General features: G+C 46.2%; 1 protein-coding gene across 1 annotated transcript in view; it reads left to right on the top strand.

The window, feature by feature from the left end:
- Positions 1–13,580, top strand: part of LOC137532223 (unconventional myosin-Ie-like) — a 71,452-nt gene extending 57,872 nt beyond the window's left edge. The window contains exons 21-28 of the mRNA XM_068252480.1: positions 7–176; positions 956–1,101; positions 2,873–3,019; positions 4,752–4,909; positions 5,002–5,061; positions 9,164–9,356; positions 10,901–11,082; positions 13,196–13,580. Coding sequence (XP_068108581.1) covers positions 7–176; positions 956–1,101; positions 2,873–3,019; positions 4,752–4,909; positions 5,002–5,061; positions 9,164–9,356; positions 10,901–11,082; positions 13,196–13,272 — 1,133 coding nt within the window. The 3' untranslated portion in view covers positions 13,273–13,580. The remainder of the gene's footprint in view (positions 1–6; positions 177–955; positions 1,102–2,872; positions 3,020–4,751; positions 4,910–5,001; positions 5,062–9,163; positions 9,357–10,900; positions 11,083–13,195) is intronic.
- The last annotated feature ends 4,785 nt before the right edge of the window (positions 13,581–18,365 follow it).

The following is an 18,365-nucleotide window of genomic DNA, read 5'->3' as shown; positions in this document are numbered from 1 at the left end:
TGGCAGCATCAAACATTGTCCTGAACAAGAAGGAGAGGCGGCGGAACAGCATCAACCGCAACTTCATGGGCGATTACATCGGCATGGACGGGCGACCAGAACTGCGGCAATTTGTGGGGCGCAGAGAACGGATAGACTTTGCGGAGACGGTGGTGAAATATGACCGCAGGTTCAAGGTAAGAATTTGGGAGCAAAGCATGATGGGACCTGACAGACGATGGCTGTTCAAATGATTCTTCCATTCTGGATCACTTTTGATCGGCGGGTCTGTGCTGGGTGTGGTTTAAACCATTTATGGGTGGGCAACAGATCTGCCTCTGATCAGATTGAGTCAGAGAGAGATCTGCCTTATGGTCAATCTTTCATTACATTGCCTAATGCATGGGCACCTTAACCCCCTGTGGGTTGATTGAAGTATTGGTTGTATTTTACCCTCCCTCCCTTCTTACATTGGTATAGATCAGTGATGGCTAACCTTGGCACTCCAGCTGTGGTGGAACTACAAGTCCCATGAGGCATTGCAATACTCTGACAGCTCTAAGCATAACTTGGGGAGGCAGAGGCATGATGGGATTTGTAGTTTTGTCACAGCTGGAGTGCCAAGGTTAGCCATCACTGGTATAGATTGAGGGGTTCAGCTACCAGGGCTGGATTTTTGAAAAGGCCACAAAGGCCAGGGCCTTGAGCGGCTGTAGCCCAAGTGGGCACCTGGACATGAAAAAGATGTTGCTACATATGAAAAAGTAGGCTGAAAATAGGTAGCAACACATGAAAATGGGAAACTGATGCTCAAGGTGGCTTTTTGTGAAAGAGGAGCTGCATACATGGATGATACACATGGAAGAGGGGGCATTGCTACACAACATACTTGGCCTAGGGGCACACAAAGCATTGTCAGTTAGTGGGCCTCCTGTAATCTGGCCTGTGTATGATCATTATGTTCTCCTAACTCTAGACTCTGAAGCGTGATATGGTGATGACGCCCAAGGTCTTGTATCTGATTGGCCGGGAGAAGGTGAAGCAGGGGCCTGAAAAGGGCCAAATTAAAGAGGTTCTGAAGAGGAAGATCGAGCTGAAGGACATCCAGTCTGTGTCAATGAGGTGAGAGATTGGGAGAAAGGGGAGAATAACAAATTCAATGGAAATAAATTGAAAATGGCTTCATGAGGATAAGGTCGGGATAATATTTCTGCATAATAACTTTTCACAATTTACAGCAAACTTTCCCAAAGTATTCTCTGAAGGTAAGAAGGTGGGACTTGGTTGTATAAAAGTGTGGCAGCAGGGGGTAAAGGGCTGAACAAGAATGCCGTTTAAAGCTATTCTAATAGACAGAGGGCCAGACTGGTGTTCTGCGCCTGAAGCTTTTTGAAATGTGTACTGGTGGGGGTGAGAAATGTAGTGTGTGCTGCTGAGGGTGTGACATATAGAGCAGTGTTCCCCCAACCCTGTCCCCAAGTATTACCAACAGTGCATGTTTTGTGGAAGTCCACAGAGGTAGTTAATCAGCTCTGCTAGACACTAATTACCCCACCTGTGAATGTTTGTGGTTTTCTGAAAAACATGTACTGTTGGTGGCAGTGGCGTAGCGAAGAAGCTGTGGGCCCCGATGCAAGTTTTACAGTGGCTCCCCCCCCCCCCCCTTCCCCAAGCAGTCATACATAACAATTGATACGGCGCACCAAAACCAATCAAGGACAACTACAGTGTCAGAGGTGCAAGAAGGGGATGGGGAGCAGTTTAATGATTAACACAATTCAAAGTATCTATAGAAGTGATCATTATGAGCACAGGACCAATAGAGAGCTAATACTGTAGTTGAGGGAGGGCCTTTGAGGCCCCTTTAGCCCAAGTGCCCTGATGCGGTTTCAACCCCTATTGCTACGCCCCTGGTTGGTGGGCCTTGAGGACAGGGTTGGGGAACTCTGATATAGAGTACACTGGTGGGCATGAGACATGTAGTATGCGTTGATGGGTATGAGACTTGTAGTAGGCCCTGGTGGGCATAAGACGTGTAGTACCGGTATGCACTGGGTGCGTGTGATGTGTAATATTCACAAGTTAGTGTGATACGTGTAGTGTGCACTGGTGGTTGCGAGACTTGTAGTGGGCATAAAATGTGTAGTATGCACTGGGTGGTTGTGATGTGTAATGTACGCTGGTTAGTATGATACGTGTAGTATGCACTGGGTGGTTGTGATGTGTAATGTACGCTGGTTAGTATGATACGTGTAGTATGCACTGGGTGGTTGTGATGTGTAATGTGCACTGGTTAGTATGATACGTGTAGTATGCACTGGGTGGTTGTGATGTGTAATGTGCACTGGTTAGTATGATACGTGTAGTATGCACTGGGTGGTTGTGATGTGTAATGTACGCTGGTTAGTATGATACGTGTAGTATGCACTGGGTGGTTGTGATGTGTAATGTGCACTGGTTAGTATGATACGTGTAGTATGCACTGGGTGGTTGTGATGTGTAATGTGCACTGGTTAGTATGATACGTGTAGTATGCACTGGGTGGTTGTGATGTGTAATGTACGCTGGTTAGTATGATACGTGTAGTATGCACTGGGTGGTTGTGATGTGTAATGTGCACTGGTTAGTATGATACGTGTAGTATGCACTGGGTGGTTGTGATGTGTAATGTGCACTGGTTAGTATGATACGTGTAGTATGCACTGGGTGGTTGTGATGTGTAATGTACGCTGGTTAGTATGATACGTGTAGTATGCACTGGGTGGTTGTGATGTGTAATGTGCACTGGTTAGTGTGATACGTGTACTGGGCATTGGAGAGTACAGGACATGAAGCTGTTAGTGTATAATTGATGTAACTGGGTTTATCCCCTTTTGTGACCCTCTCTCCACAGCACACTCCAGGATGACTTCCTCATCATCCATGAGGCGCAGTATGACAGCGTATTAGAGAGCGTCTTCAAGACTGAATTTATCAGCCTTCTGTACAAACGCTATGAGGAGCGGACGCAGAAGAAGCTGGACGTCCGATTCAGTAACCAGTAAGCCACTGTGGGGTATTACATGTCCCGGGCCGGCGGGCCCTCCTTGCCTTTCATTGGATGGTCAGACTGTGTGATGGAAGAATGCCTCAGGATGGTCTGTGACAAGCAGTTATGTCACTAGTAGTAAAAAACACCCATCACAGTGCGTCTCATCAGAGGTCAGGAGAGGAAGAAGCCCCGAGGAAGCCACTGGTCCTATGTCTGGTCAGCAGCTGCTGTGTGTTCTGGGTTTTACCTATACTCTTCCGTGTCATTCTGACCACATCGCCTTTAGTGATCCAGTCTATGACGGCATCCGTACGACCAACGCACCTCCACTCGCAGGGCTGAATTTACCATAAGGCACTGTAGGCATGTGCCAACAGGCGCCTGATTATGGAAAGGTGGCTCACTTCCCTTCCTGAGCACCCCCCCTCCTTCCCTATGCAGAGTCCTGGAGAGTGTAAATGAGAGGTTACTCACCCTGCTCTCTGCATTCCACTGATGAGATCTCCCTTCAGTCAGTGCCACCTCTAGCTACCTAACACTTGGAGACACCTGTAGTTACTTAATATTGTGGGTACTTCTGGCTACCTAATGCTAAGGGGCACCTGTAGCTACCTATGATGGGCAAGGGACGTAAGGGAGAAGTGACAGCTGGGCCAGCCAGCATGCTTGCGGTGCAGTTAGGAGCTACAGGTAAGGTAGAAGATGGCGCTTGGAGGCTCGGTAAGTATTTTCGGCTGCACAGGGGTGGGGTGGGGTGGTGGGGAGGTTTGTGCATTTCGGCCAGTATTTGGGAAGCACACGTTTCGGGCATCAGTTAATCCTTGCCTGTGCCGGATACAGGGGACTTTGTTTATAGTATTCAATATCTGTTGACTTTCATACTACAGCAGATTGTGTGGATAAACCCTCATGCTACATGGAGGTGGTGAAACTGGTCATGATAAGCCAATCATAATTGAGTGTGTACCAGGCTTTAATGTTTGATTTTCAGTCTCTGGTGACCAGAGCTGGGACAAGGTCTTCCAGCACCCAAAGCTGAGACACCAAAGTGCGCCCCTCCATCCATCCCACCCCAGCTGTCACACTCATTGCTATTAGACTAAAAGGCACCCCAGGGCCCCCAAACCACACTAACACCCTAACCTCTAGTTATCTGGCTTTCAGTCACTGCCATGTATCCCCTTTTCTTTCTCTCTGCTTCAAACACAATAGGGTAATGATAGCTGAGTGAGTTGTGCGCCCCCTCCTACACTGCGCCCTGAGGCTGGAACCTCTCTCGCCTCTGCCTCGGCCCCGCCCTGCTGGTGACCAGAGTTACCTATTGTTTTCTTCTCTTTCGGGGACCCCGTCAGTGAGATGTGTCCGCCATCATTCCTGGCCTTTCCCACTGGTGTTTCTTCTCATCCAAAGTAGAAATAAAACCAAAGTAGAAATAAAACCAAAGTAGAAATAAAAAAAGATACATGAGGGGTTGGTGGTATGTTTAATGACTGTACCATAGTCCGGGGAACTCCAGAATAAAGCGATATCGCCTTCAGAGTCCTCGAGAGATAAAAGAAGCAACTTCTCTAGAGTCTCTGAACACTGGAATAACAGTTCTGGGTGGAGTGAGCATTGGTAGTCCAAAAAATGCATTTATGTGGAGCAAACAATCAGTTTCTTTCAGCAGTGCAGTGACTGGTTGCTCTGATGTAGTACACGGTTGTGGAATCGGTCTAATAGTGGCTGTTCCTTTCATCAGGTTGGAGTTTAAGGTGAAGAAGGAAGGTTGGACCCCCTGGGGGGCAGCAGGAACCAGGCAGATCCAGTTCCAGACAGGAGTCGGTGACACGCCGGTTACGAAGGTCAGCGGCAAAACGCTGGTCATCATGATTGGTCCAGGGTTACCCAAAAACTCCCGTAAGTAACAGCTGGAAAGTATTTTCGCTATACAGATTGAGAAATGCAATACACTTGCATCATGCTCTGTCCTCTGACTCTCTCCCATGCAGGACCAACCAGGAAAGATAACAGGAAGAGCCGGTACCTTGGAGGCCACGCCCAGAGCGGTGGTGAGTACAACACAAAAAGCCTTAGCTCATACACACGACGAACATAATGCACAACATGGCCAACCGCATGACAAGTTGTTTACATGACAAGTACATACACACACGCCAACCAACACAACAACCAACTCGCTTAAATACTCACTTTGCGCGCAAACTACACAACAGGTCCACATTCTAAAACAAAGTTGTTCAAATTACTTGTACACGTTGCCAACCTGCAGGATAGTTGGGCAGGTTGAGCCACCGAATGGATCTGGCAAACAACCTGTTCTCAGTTGGTCTTGTTGTTGCTAGCTGTACACACGCCCAACTGTCTTCCAACAGACCAAGTTAAGATGGTAGTAGGGCAGATTGTTTGGACGTTTGTACGAGCCTTTATACAATATAGTGCAGAGAGCAGCTGATGGTTGACACAGACAAAAGATGAAGATGTGATAGGAAAGAAGTGCAGCCAGCTGCTGCTCCTCTGAGTGTGGTCATTTGCACTGGATCGACAACCTATGCACAAACAGACTGTCTCCTGATCTGTCAACACAGAGTAACCAAGCAGCTCGGGGTGACCCAAACCACCAGGAATGTATAGGGGGATAGAAGAGACCGATAGAGGCGCCCCAAGTGCGGTCTATAGACTACCAGGGCACTTTATTTGGCCTGAGGAAGTGGGCGTTGACTCACTAAACGCATTGCCTGTGTTAAACATTCTATTAAATTTACTTACCTAAAGTGTTTTTGTCATCCATGAGGTAAGCCACCTCGAATCTTTTTATTTTATTGATTTTAAAGTGTTTTATATATATATTGGGCGCCTCTACACCTCAACTATGCACAAACAGACTGTCTCCTGATCTGCCAACAGAGTAACCAAGCAGCTTGCGGTGACCCAAACCACCGGGAATGTATAGGGGGATAGAAGAGACCGAAAATCTCTCCTACTAATAAGCAATGCCTGATCGGTCAACAAACTATCATAGTGCAATGAAAATCTCACAATCTGTGAAAGGCTGCAAAATTGCCATACACCGGTTTATACCCCTGGTGGATTCAATAACCTTGTTCCAGTCCCCTAAATATCAATTAACTCCTGCAAGTCTGATCAATAACATTTCAACTGATTTTGGACAATTGAGGTAAAAATCTAAATACATGTGAATTATGCATTTTGTGCCATAATAAAATGCATTACAATTTTTTTCCCCTATGTTGCTTGTTGTTGCTTTCACTTACAGTAGCTACTAAAAATCTGACAGATCTTGGACTCGCTAGCACATCTCCTCATGGTGGTTTCTCAGTATTTTCAAAAGCACTTGTTGGAAAGGGACCTTTAGGCTGCTTACACACAGGGACGTATGCTCCCCCAACGCACAGCAATGTAACACAAGTGGGCTGTTCACACAGCCCATGTTGCGTTACATGTAACGCTGCATGTTCTCCCGAAAGTGCAGCATGCTACGGCGTTAGAGCGGCTATAGCCGCGTTAGACTGTTTGCACATGCTCAGTGGGGGGCAGAGAGGAGGCGGGGGAGCCAGCTACAGTAGCCGCGCACATGGCTACTTAATATTCACTGCACTGGCGGCAGCTGATTGGCCGGCGGGACCACGTGATGCGGAGTGTCTCGCTCCGCATCACGTGGTCCCGCCGGCCAATCAGCGCCACTCTGGGAGACCTTATAGGGATAGAGCCGCCTAACGCGGTTCACTCTACCGTCCTATCTTGCAGCACCATACGTTGTGTTAGGTGCACGTTATGCGACCTTAACGTGGCACCTAACGCAACGTCTTGGTGTGCAAGTAGCCTTACAGTTGTGCTGGAATGTCGGTGTCCTACTGTGGGTACTATTTTGGCTGTTGGAGTGTGCTACTGCCAGTTAGGAACTGTATTTGAAAATAAAGGAATCCCTAAGAATCCCCCATGAGGAGATGGATTAGTCTGAAATTTTCCAAATCTGTCACATTTCTACTCCCTACTGTAAGTGTCAGGAACATAGTAAAAAAAAAAGTAATTTAATGCATTGTATTCTGGAACAAATGTACAACTAAAACACATGCATTGAAGTAAGTATAATGGGAAGTAGCAGGGCTAAATCTAGGCTAAATTGCACCCAGGGCGAGGGTGTAAAAACTGCACCCCCCACCCCGTGGACTCGTGAACCCTTACTCTTTAGGAATAGTCACACACCCACAGGTCACAAGTAGATCTGCCTACTTACTAGTGACCAGTCGCTCATCCAGGAGGAAGCAGGGACCAGGAAAACACACAGGCGAAGAGAGCCCGGAAAGCCGACTACTCCATGGGCGCCGCGTACTGACAGCCTGCAGTACCGGTACAGGACATCAGGTGTCATCACGCGGAGGTGACGTGATGATAACTTGACGTCGGACGCAGGCAGCTCAGGAGGAGTCAAGGAAGGTGATCGCACTGGTAATCTTCTTTCACTTGGCTGCACCACACGTCAACAGCTCCCTAGCGGTTATGTCCTTCTGCCTGCGTCCCCCTTCTGCTTGCTGGTTTGAGCCCAGGGCGGTCGCCCTGCCCGCACTGCCCAAGAAACGGCCCTGGGTACTAGTGTTGGTATGTTTCTGTTGAGAGGGCGGACTGGTGGGGAATTAATAGATCTATAGCCTTCTACTGTACTGAATGGTTCAAACTAGCACTGGCGGTGGTTCAGTTGATTGATCTTCTGAAATCCAGTCAAGACCGAGTGGTGCAAGGTGGTAGATCAATCACAACTCCAACTGATTGATTACCGGAGGCTATCGCCCTGGCTCTGTGACCTTCACATTATAGCAAACCTGAAGCGAAAATAAACGTATGATAATTAATTGTATGTGTAGTATGGATATCAAATAGAACATTAGTAGCAAATAAAAGAGTCTCATATTGTTTTCCACTACAGGAAGAGTTAAAACAGTTGTGATCAATGCAAAAGAGCTTCTCTGAGCTCTCCGACCCAACTTGGGTTGAATACAGTCCTGTTTTCTAAAGCACTTAAACATCAAAAACAGTGAGAGACAGCTTGAGATAAGGTTTAATTGTAGGAAAGTTCAAAGGTCATTATTTCTGCTTTGTTTTATAGCTTAAAAGACAGTGTGGTTTCTAAACTGCAAATATGACAGAATAAGTTATAAAAAAAAAGCTATATAACTGAAAATAAAAAATGAGACTCTTAGTTGCCATTAATGTTCTATTCATTATCCGTACTACACATACAATTCATGATATCATATGTTTGTTTTTTCGACTGAAGCCATTTTGTCACTTCTACAAAGCTCTTTCCTATTAGAATATACATAAATGATGGACGATGGGCAAATCCTTTAGAAATGTTACACTAAGGCCTTGTTCACATTGCAATCCGTTTGCGTGTCCGTCCGCGTTGGGCGGTTTTTGACGCATATTTTTTTTTTTATTCCCGGCGCTTGGGTGGGCGATTCGTTTTTGTGCTTAGCGGTTTTATAAGCATTTTTCCGAGCGGTTTTGCAATTTACTCCCTGACGCAAGTGAGGAAGTGAACTCTTTGACCCGGAAAGTAATAAATACAATGTATTGATTCTTAAAAACGCGAGAGTGCAATCGCCTTATTGCGTATTTTTGCACATGCTTTCCGATTTTTCTATAGCTTCCATTGAGGCGGAATCGCCCCGAAAATGGGACCCGCGCTGATATGAACCTTCTCATAAACATTCATTGTCCACGCGGTCGGGGGGAGTTTTTAAAAACCGCACGTGGCCGAAGAAAGGCAGACAATGTCTGCAGTGTGAATAAGGGCTGTTATCTTCTGCTGTAAAACTTCAAATATGGAAAAATGAATCGGGCCATCTCTATTGGCCAACAATAATGTGATGCATTTGGCTGTCTTTCCTATGATGGGTCAGGGTTTTAGACATATTTGGATGGATTTCACTGGCATATTTCTTGACTTAAAGTGTCCCGTTATCTGTATATTTAAACTTCTTGTTGGCAACGCATAGCAACCAATCAAAGCCTTCCAGGAACGTGACTGCAAAACGGTGCATGCGATTGACTGTTGGAACATATTGCACTTGTCTTATTGGCTAACTATAAATTGAGATTTTTTTTTACCTGTTTCTTTGGCATCCTCAGGACCACAAGTTGGCAATGGAGTGAACAAGAGGAGCAACAGGCCGCCATTGAAGCAGAGAATGTCCTTCACATCCCGCCAGAGCACCATAGAGCAGCCCAGTCTACCTAGGCAGGGTGCCAGTCCTCGTGCCAAGGCACCTCCAGCTGCCATGGATTTAGGATTTATGAATGTTCCTGACCAAGGTGTGGCAGGGTAAGTGTGGCCGAGTGCACATACCATGAAACATTCACCTCAATGAAAACTTTCCGAGAAACATTCAGAGAATTCTTCCCCTACCCAATGATGCCTAACCCTAACCTAGCCCCCCCAACAATGCCTAACCAACCACTCCACCGATGCACACATGAACACTAATCTGCCCCCCAATGATGCCTAACCCTAACCAACCCCCCACAGATGTCTAACCTACCCTCCCAACGATGCCGAACCCTAACCAACTCGCCCTCCAGTGCCTAACCCTAACCACCCCCCTCCTCCGCCGATGCCTAACCCTAACCACCCCTCCGCCGATGCCTAACCACCCTCCCCCTCCACCGATGCCTAACCACCCACGCTCCAATGCCTAACCCTAACCAACCCCCCACAAATGTCTAACCTACTCTCCCAACGATGTGTCTTACCCTAACCTACCCACCCTCCAATGCCTAACCCTAACCAACCCCCCACAGATGTCTAACCTACCCTCCAACGATGCCGAACCCTAACATACTCGCCCTACAATGCCTAACCCTAACCACCCCCCTCCTCCGCCGATGCCTAACCCTAACCACTCCTCCCCCCTCCGCCGATGCCTAACCACCCACCCTCCAGTGCCTAACCCTAACCAACCCCCCACAAATGTCTAACCTACTCTCCCAATGATGTCTTACCCTAACCTACCCACCCTCCAATGCCTAACCCTAACCAACCACCTTCCAATGCTTAACCCTAACACACCCCCCCCCCCCCGCGGATGCCTAACCCTAACCACCCCTCCGCCGATGCCTAACCACCCCCCCCCTCCAATGTCTAACCCTATCCAACCCCCCACAAATGTCTAACCTAATCGCCCAACGATGTCTAACCCTAACCTACCCACCCTCCAATGCTTAACCCTAACCAACAACCGCCCCCCCCCACCGATGCCAAACCCTAACCCCCCTCCCCCCCCACACACACAGATGTCTAACCTACTTGCCCTCCAATGCATAAACCCTAACCAACCTGCCCTCCAATGCTTAACCCTAACCAACCCACCGATGCCTAACACTAAGCACTCCCCCTCCGATGCCTAACCCTAACCAACCCCCCCACTTATGTCTAACCCCCACCACCTCTCGAGCTGATGCCTAAATCTAACACCCCTCCCCCTCACCGAAGCCTAGCTGTTCCCACGCGCCAAAAACCCACCTATTACCTTGCCACCTTCGCTGCTGTAGATGAAAAATATTGGGTGCCTTGGAGGTTTAGGTGACCCATAGGCACCCATGTTAATTTTAGTAATTGTAACCACAGTTTGCATAGCGGGCAACCCTGGCGCTCTCTATTTTATTGTGGGCGCCCACATTTTTCTCAATTACCGGTATTAACATGGGTGCCTATGGGGTGCCCAAACTTCCCAGTTGTTTTTAGCAGTAAAAATCTAATGTCTCTACGTAGCTTTACATTGAGAGATCATGTTGGTAAAGCTGTAGAGTGACTGTGCTGAGCCGAAAGGATGTATCTGATGATTCTGTCCTCACATCATTATCTTCCAGCTTACAGAGGAGGCTCTCAAAGGAGGTGAAACCTGTTCCCGGAGCAGGGAGGTCCAAACCAGCACCTAGACCCAAACCTCAGCCACAGCTGCCCTGCTGCCGTGCGCTCTACGCCTATGACGCCCAAGACACGGATGAGCTCAGCTTCAATGCTAATGACATGTTGGAGATCATCCGAGAAGGTAAATCTCCACTTTTATAGGGACTTTCCATCCAAAAGCGATGCTTCCATAAGAGCCGCTTAAGACGGTCGGCTTTTCGTCCTTTTACACCCTTCTCCAGCTAACATATTTCAAGTTAAAACTTAGAGGAACTTCAGAATACAAAACCCCCATATGCTATCATTAGTGGGACTGGGAGGGGTTCATGGCATCTCCAGTAAAAACTGAAAATAAAGGAAATACTGAGAATCCCTCATAAGGAGATGGACTCGTCCAAAACCTGTCAGCTGTGACAGCACCATAGGAGAAAAGGAATTTATTCTACATTTTACTCTGGTAGCAATGTACTTCTTATACACATGTATTTTAACCACCCTGGCATTCTATTAAGATCGCCAGGGCGGCTGCGGGAGGTTTTTTTTTTATTAAAAAAAAAACTATTCCATGCAGCCAACTTTTTGCATGAAAGCCCAGTAGAGGGCGCTCCGGAAGCGTAACTCCGATCGCCTCCGGCGATCAGAATTAACAAGGAAGGCCGCAATGAGCGGCCTTCCTTGTTTTGCTTACCTCGTCGCCATAGCGACGAGCGGAGTGACGTCATGTCAGCCAACCCCAATCCAGCCCTTAGCGCTGGCCGGAACTGTTTGTTCCGGCTACGCTGGGCTCGGGCAGCTGGGGGGACCCTCTTTCGCCGCTGCACGCGGCGGATCGCCGTAGAGCGGCGGCGATCAAGTAGCACACGCGGCTGGCAAAGTGCCGGCTGCGTGTGCTGCTTTTTATTTGGTCTAAATCGGCCCAGCAGGGCCTGAGCGGCACCCTCTGGCGGTAATGGACGAGCTGAGCTCGTCCATACCGCTAAGGTGGTTAACTACTTGAGGAATGCTCCACGCCAATTGGTGTGGACGCAGCGGCGGCCCAGGATCACCTAATGCCGACTGCCGCGCAGTCCTGGGGGTGTGTTTTGCAGAAGATCGTGCGCGCTTCTCCGCTTGAATGACTGAGCTCTGCCATCAGTCTCCCAGTGGCGATCGCCGCTCAGAAACTAACCACTGTACAGCGCGCGATCTAAGGCAGCATTGTACTGGGGACAGCCGTGTCACTCGCCTGTCCCCTCCAGAGGCATAAAGACGATCCGCTGTCATAGGCTGATGCCTTTGACAGCCGATCACTGTCATTGGCTAGCGGGGGATGGGAAGGCGGGGTAATTATAAAATAAATCAAAAAATATAAAAATGTATTCTGAAAAACAAACTGACAGGGAGGGGATCACTTGTGTGCTGAGTTGCAGGGAGTTGCATTGGCCTAATTAGCAAAAAATGCCCTGGTCACTGGGGGGGGGGGGGGGGGGGGGAGGGGGGAGGGAGGGTTTGTTCAGCCCATGGTCCTTAAGTGGTTACATTTTCCAATTTTTTTTTGCACTGGTGGTTCTTTAACTACCAACAGTTAAACATTTTTCTCGCACCCTTTACAAAAATTGTACTCGTGTGATTCTTGCTTTCTACTGCATCTGAGTTATAAGATTTGCCACTGCTTTTTATTTCTTGGTAAAAGATTAATGTAAGTGATGGCGTTATTAAAGGATACCTTAGCACTAAATATATTTTAGGAAGGACGCCTATTGTGTGTGTATAGGGAGTTGTGCAGAGGTTTACTGCACCTCCTGTGCCCCAGCATCATCCTCTTTTTCCTCCTAATTTGCCCCGTTCTGGTCAGCGCAGTTGGTACCAACCGACCCAGACATACTTCACTGTGCATGATGTCCACTTTGGCGCCTTGTGACCATGTGCGCATGCTTACGTCATATGGGGTTGCCTGGGGAGTGCGGTCGCAAGGCGCCCAAACGAACATACTGTGCATGTGCATGTGCAGTGCAGTGCAGTATGTCCAGGTCTGAGGGCACCAATCGGCTATACAGAACGGGGCAAATTGGAGAACAGAGGGTGACACCTGGGCATGGGAGGTACAGTAAGCCTCTACCCAACTCCCTGCACACACTGTAGGCATCCTTTCTTTTGTTAAATATATTTAGCGCTAAGGTATGCTTTAAAGATAATTTAAAGATCTACAGGGATGTATGTTGAGTCAACCACAACATCTCCTTCCTCGGACTGACTCACACTTCTCTCTTCTGCAGACCCCTCTGGCTGGTGGCAGGGAAGGGTCCGTGGCCGGGAAGGTCTGTTTCCTGGGAACTATGTGGAGAAGATCTGATGAATGGAAGATGCCGAGTTATTGGGGAGCAGAGACTGGAGACGGGGCATGGCGGGTAGCAGAGATCCACCTGTGGCTGGGAAGGAGGATCTGACACAGAAGACAGACCTCACTTTCTTCATAATCCGTTACTGGCTCCTCTTCAGGGAAGAAACATTTCTATATGATGCAGGGCTGTCATCATTGTAAATACCAAATACAATTCAATCGCCTTTTTATTACCGATTTTATACTTGCAGTTTTATATTTGTGTCAGGGGAACCGCTGAATCTATTTATAGAACAATAAAGTGATGACCCTGAGCTGCATCAGCTGTGTCCGAGAAATTACTGGTCAGCAGTGACGTCCCCACTGCAGCAACTTGCGCGCCCTTTACTGTAGAAAATACAGTACAAGCTACACAAGGCAATCTGTACTGAGAGGGATATGGTGGCTGCCATTATTTATTTCCTTATAAAACAATACCAGTTGCCTGGCAGCCCTGCTGATCACTTTAGCTGCAGTAGTGTCAGAATCACACACCTGAAACAGGGATGTGGCTTATCCAGCCAGAAACATCTGATCGGCATGCTGGTTCAGGGGCTATGGTTAAAAGTATTAGAGGCAGAGGATCAGCAGGGCAGCCACTCAATTTGGATTGTTTGAAAGGAAATGCATATGTCAGCCTCCATATTCCTTTCACTTCAGGGTGTGGTTTAAGACCCCCCCCCCCCCCCATCCATTAGTAAATCCGTAGTCAACTTTATTTCAATCACTTTGATAAATCTTCCGGTGATCCCGCAAACTTAACTGATAAACTTTGGATCCATTCTGCACAGCTTATGACTGGGTAAGGCAGTATGTTTTATTTAATGGGCAGAGGAGAAGCAGGGGCTGGTGGTCGTACCACCTCTCTTTATACGACGCTGCAATCTATTCTTCATTGGATTCCTGGTGAAATCTGACCAAGTTTGAGCAGTGCAAAGTGAGCAACTGTTACTCCCAAACTGATGTCCAGCCACAGAGTGATTAATGGATTATTCACTTCAGTAGGATCTTGTTATAGTAAACTCAGCCCTCAGCAAACCCATCTGTATAAATACATTGGATGACCAATTCTGATATAGTAAACTGCTTTTCCCGATCCCTTGGAGTTTACTATAAAGGGATTCTACTGTATTACTTGTTGTATAGCCTCCAAAAAATATGCACATTGAGTTTTCTTGCAGTTTTGGAAACTATCCTTTTTTGTACAGAACTTAAGTGTACTCCCATTTTTCTCTCTCTCTCTCTCTCCTGTTGTAGTTGGCTCATTGCTTTTCCCCAAATCTACTCAGAAAAAAAATGCATCCCCAGCTTTACAGTGCTGGCCAATAAAATTGCACATTCACAGGGAGCTGAAGACTGACCTGCACGTATTTTACATTGAGATTCCTTTAAAATTTGTCTACCGTAGTAGTGATGCTTGTGTGTAGCAGAGTTCATAGAGGAGCATGTGATCAGTTCCATCAGCTGATAGGCTGTCATTTGCTGTTAGTGCTTTCTGCTTTTAGCACATGATTGTGAGGAGCAAATCAGAGCCTATAAATCTGTCACCTGACCAAAGTGATCACGTGCTACACAGAAGCATCGCTGCTGCCTCGGAATTTGGGAGCCATTATTGTGGACTTGTTTTTAGACTAACTGCTTGTTGACTTACAGTGAACCTAGAGAACTGCATGTCAGAAGTGGTTAATGAGATGTAATTATTACCATTTGTGTGCAAACTGAATGCAAATTGCAGGCAACATTAAACTGGGCAAATGGAATGCACTGCTTGCTAAGTTTGACAGGCCCAGATCCAAGCTGCATAGAATTGCATAATTCTGCATTACAAATTGCCCACCATAGTGAACCAGAACTCAGAGGAGTGTGTAAGGGCCTGAAATGGATTAAAAAGCCTCCTTACTAAAAGACTATGCAACACAGAAATGTGCCTTCTTAAAATAGAAGGTACTTGCTATTATTCAGGTTGGAGTGAGCATATGATATCTTCCACAATGCATCACTGCTAAATATGCAAATCAACCCTCTGTTGTCCCTGTAAGCTAGCCACACCTCCAGAACTGCTGGAATGCAATGATGTCAGCTTGTTAATATTACAGAGCCATAATAATCTAACATGCATACAGACTGTTTCTGACTGTTTGGTTCTCATCAGTGCATGGTATGAATTAATGTGGCTCTATGGGGTAGGGCAACATAGGGTTGATTTCCATATTCAGCAGCAGTGATGCATTGTGGGAGATATCATATGCTCACACCAACCTGAATAATCGCAAATACCTTCTGTTTAGGAAGGAAAATCTCTGCTTTGCTTAGATTGCAAGCTGTGATTATTTTTACTAGATCCCACAACAGAATCATAATAATTCTGGCCATAAATGATAGATCTTAGGTTGTATGTCATCCAGGATGATATCTGCCCGCAGCCTGTATGTTTGCTGAGTTTCCACTCACATCCCAAAAACATACAAGTATGATGATGATTTGTTACATCACTGTCCAGAAGAGTTTGTGTGAATTCCTGCTCTCCCCACTGTAGACATAAGCAGAGATGAGCAATAAGATTGCAACTATTTCCGAGTTCATGCAGATTGTGTAATTTTTGTATGCAAACATATGCAGCTGGAACCAATTGGACCAATCAATTTAAACTTTGTTCGGAACTAGATCAGTCCATTTTCCAGATGCATCTATGCGCTTGACAATGTTCATAATCCTGAATGAACTCAGAAACGTTTACATGTCATTGATCATCCCTACACATCAGTGCATGGAAAAAGTACCCAGGGGTGCAGTGACAACAACACAGGACACCAGATTTGTGTTAAGTCATGATTTTTACTTTCTGTACACTTGTGATTGGTTGAGCTTCATATAAAAAAAAAGTCTGTTGTATGTTCAACATTCCAACCACATTTACAATCAGAAACTGCAGAGATGACAGAAAGAGAAACAAAAAACACAAATGGTGCAGTCACTTACCACACAACGACCGCCTCTCCCCCTGCACCGAGCTGTGCGCTGACCTGGGTCACATGGGAATGGCTCAACTGGACAGCAACTACTCTGCAGTACCCATCATGCATTACTCTGCCTGCAGCCTGTGCCACATGACCACTTGCAGTAGCACTAAACTCAGAACTTCCTCTTTTCTCTAAAAGTTTGGCCACAGCATGATAATCTTTATAGGAAACAAATTCTTCATTACAACATATGGAAATCTTTTAAAAAAAACAACAACTCTGAAGTTTTAACTTTGCTTCACTTTCCAGGGAGAACTATTAAGTCTGTTTTACTGTATGAGGTGACAGCCTGGGCAGAGCTCCTCTGCAGTCTATTCACAGCTACAGATAAGAACTAAGACACTTTGATCTGGCTAAACAAATACAAAGCAGTGAATTTCTTCAGCAACTATGTGTGGAATAAGACTTTGCATTGTGTGCTGTGCAAGAGTTTATGTCTGCTTTAGGCTCCCTGCACACTGCAAATCTGTTTTGCGATTCCGTTTTGCAATTCCAGTTCTCCCTGAATGCAATCAACAATAAAACGGAGGAAAAAAACGCAGCATGCAGTAACGAGTAAAAATCGGAACCGTGTGCAGGGAGCCTTAAACTGATTGGATTTCACCAAGCTAGCCACACTCTACAATCAGAATCACCGGACAACTGCAGCTAGTCCTCACCATCTGCAAAATGTACCAAATCTATTTTAGTCGATTTAATTTTGTGTCGTTAAATGATTCTTTGGTTGATGACAAAATGTGTAGAACTCCACACTGATTGTATTTTCCAGCAACATGCTTATTGGATAAGAACTGGACTGTCGAGACATAAATGCTGACATGATTAAAGACCAGTTCCTGATTGTTTTTAAGCAATTGTTTTCTATCACAAAACGTTTGTTCTACAGTTTCTACCGCTAGTTAATGAATGATCCAATATGGTATAATCAAATTAGGGAAATAACTGCATGGTGGATGAAGTTTGTGTCTGGATTAACTCTCATAGTTAGTGCAGCTGCTTTCTGCAATCTAGTTATCGGGTCTGGCTATCATCCAGTTCTGTAATATGCCTGAAGAAGGAACTTCGCTTCATAAGCTTAAACTATGGTAAAAGTATTATTTTTGTTACTTAACCCACTAGCAACTTCATTAGATTTATCCCGTTTGAGATAAGTGCACTGCTTTTGACTTCAGTTGGCAGAACTCCTTGTGCTGTAAATTCCTGGAATGCTTTGACCTCTCTCTACTAGCAGAAAATATAGAAACTGAAAGCAGAAGTCCTCTGCTATTATCTCACACCGCCCCCTAGTGACAAGTGGCCATAAATACACAGTACAGCAGTACTAATTAGAAGCGCGGAAATGTAACAAATAAGAAATAAACAGATATGCTAAAATAAATCGGCCTGGAGCACTTGCAAGCCTCTAAATAAACTGGCTGCTAAAGGGTTACAGACATGTCCCAGCATACACCAGCAACCGGAAACGCGATTGATTCGCAGATGGTATTAACTGCAGCGGTGGCAGCAAACCTCCCTTAGGAGGAAGTTCATTTTAAATATTTATATATTGCTAAGTTTTTTGAGCGAATATTCCCCCTGAGACAAACTGAGGTTACTCGAAGGGGAGGGATAGTTTTATCGAGATAAAACCTGAAGGTTAGTGTTTTGATGCTGAAAATGAGGGTTACATTAAAGTGACTACAGCAGAAAACAAATGACGGAAAGAGCCGCATGCGAGAAACCTTTACTGGCTCTGTCGGCGATGACAGGTCACCAGTGTACAGTACAGCGGTCATCGTTCCATATGAGGTTCAGGGAGGAACATTGGAGAATCCTCCTGGCAGATATCACCCTCTGCCCATGGAAGATATTAGGGTACTGCAATGCCAATGACTAAAACATTCACAAAGGAGAAACTGTTAATCATCAAGCTTGGTTGGCTGGAAGAGGCTCTGGTGCTATGGAATAGTGAAAAGGGGAGTTTTGAGAGGAGCAGGCATCTCTTGGTAGTGCCATAGCATCAGATCTCACCAGTTCTGATCATTCCAGTACAACAAAGCCAATAAC

Source organism: Hyperolius riggenbachi, chromosome 9, assembly GCF_040937935.1.
Source record: "Hyperolius riggenbachi isolate aHypRig1 chromosome 9, aHypRig1.pri, whole genome shotgun sequence".
NCBI classification, from domain to species: Eukaryota; Metazoa; Chordata; class Amphibia; order Anura; family Hyperoliidae; genus Hyperolius; species Hyperolius riggenbachi.
Note: the sequence above shows the minus strand (reverse complement) of the source record. Positions and strands in the feature narration are given on the sequence as shown.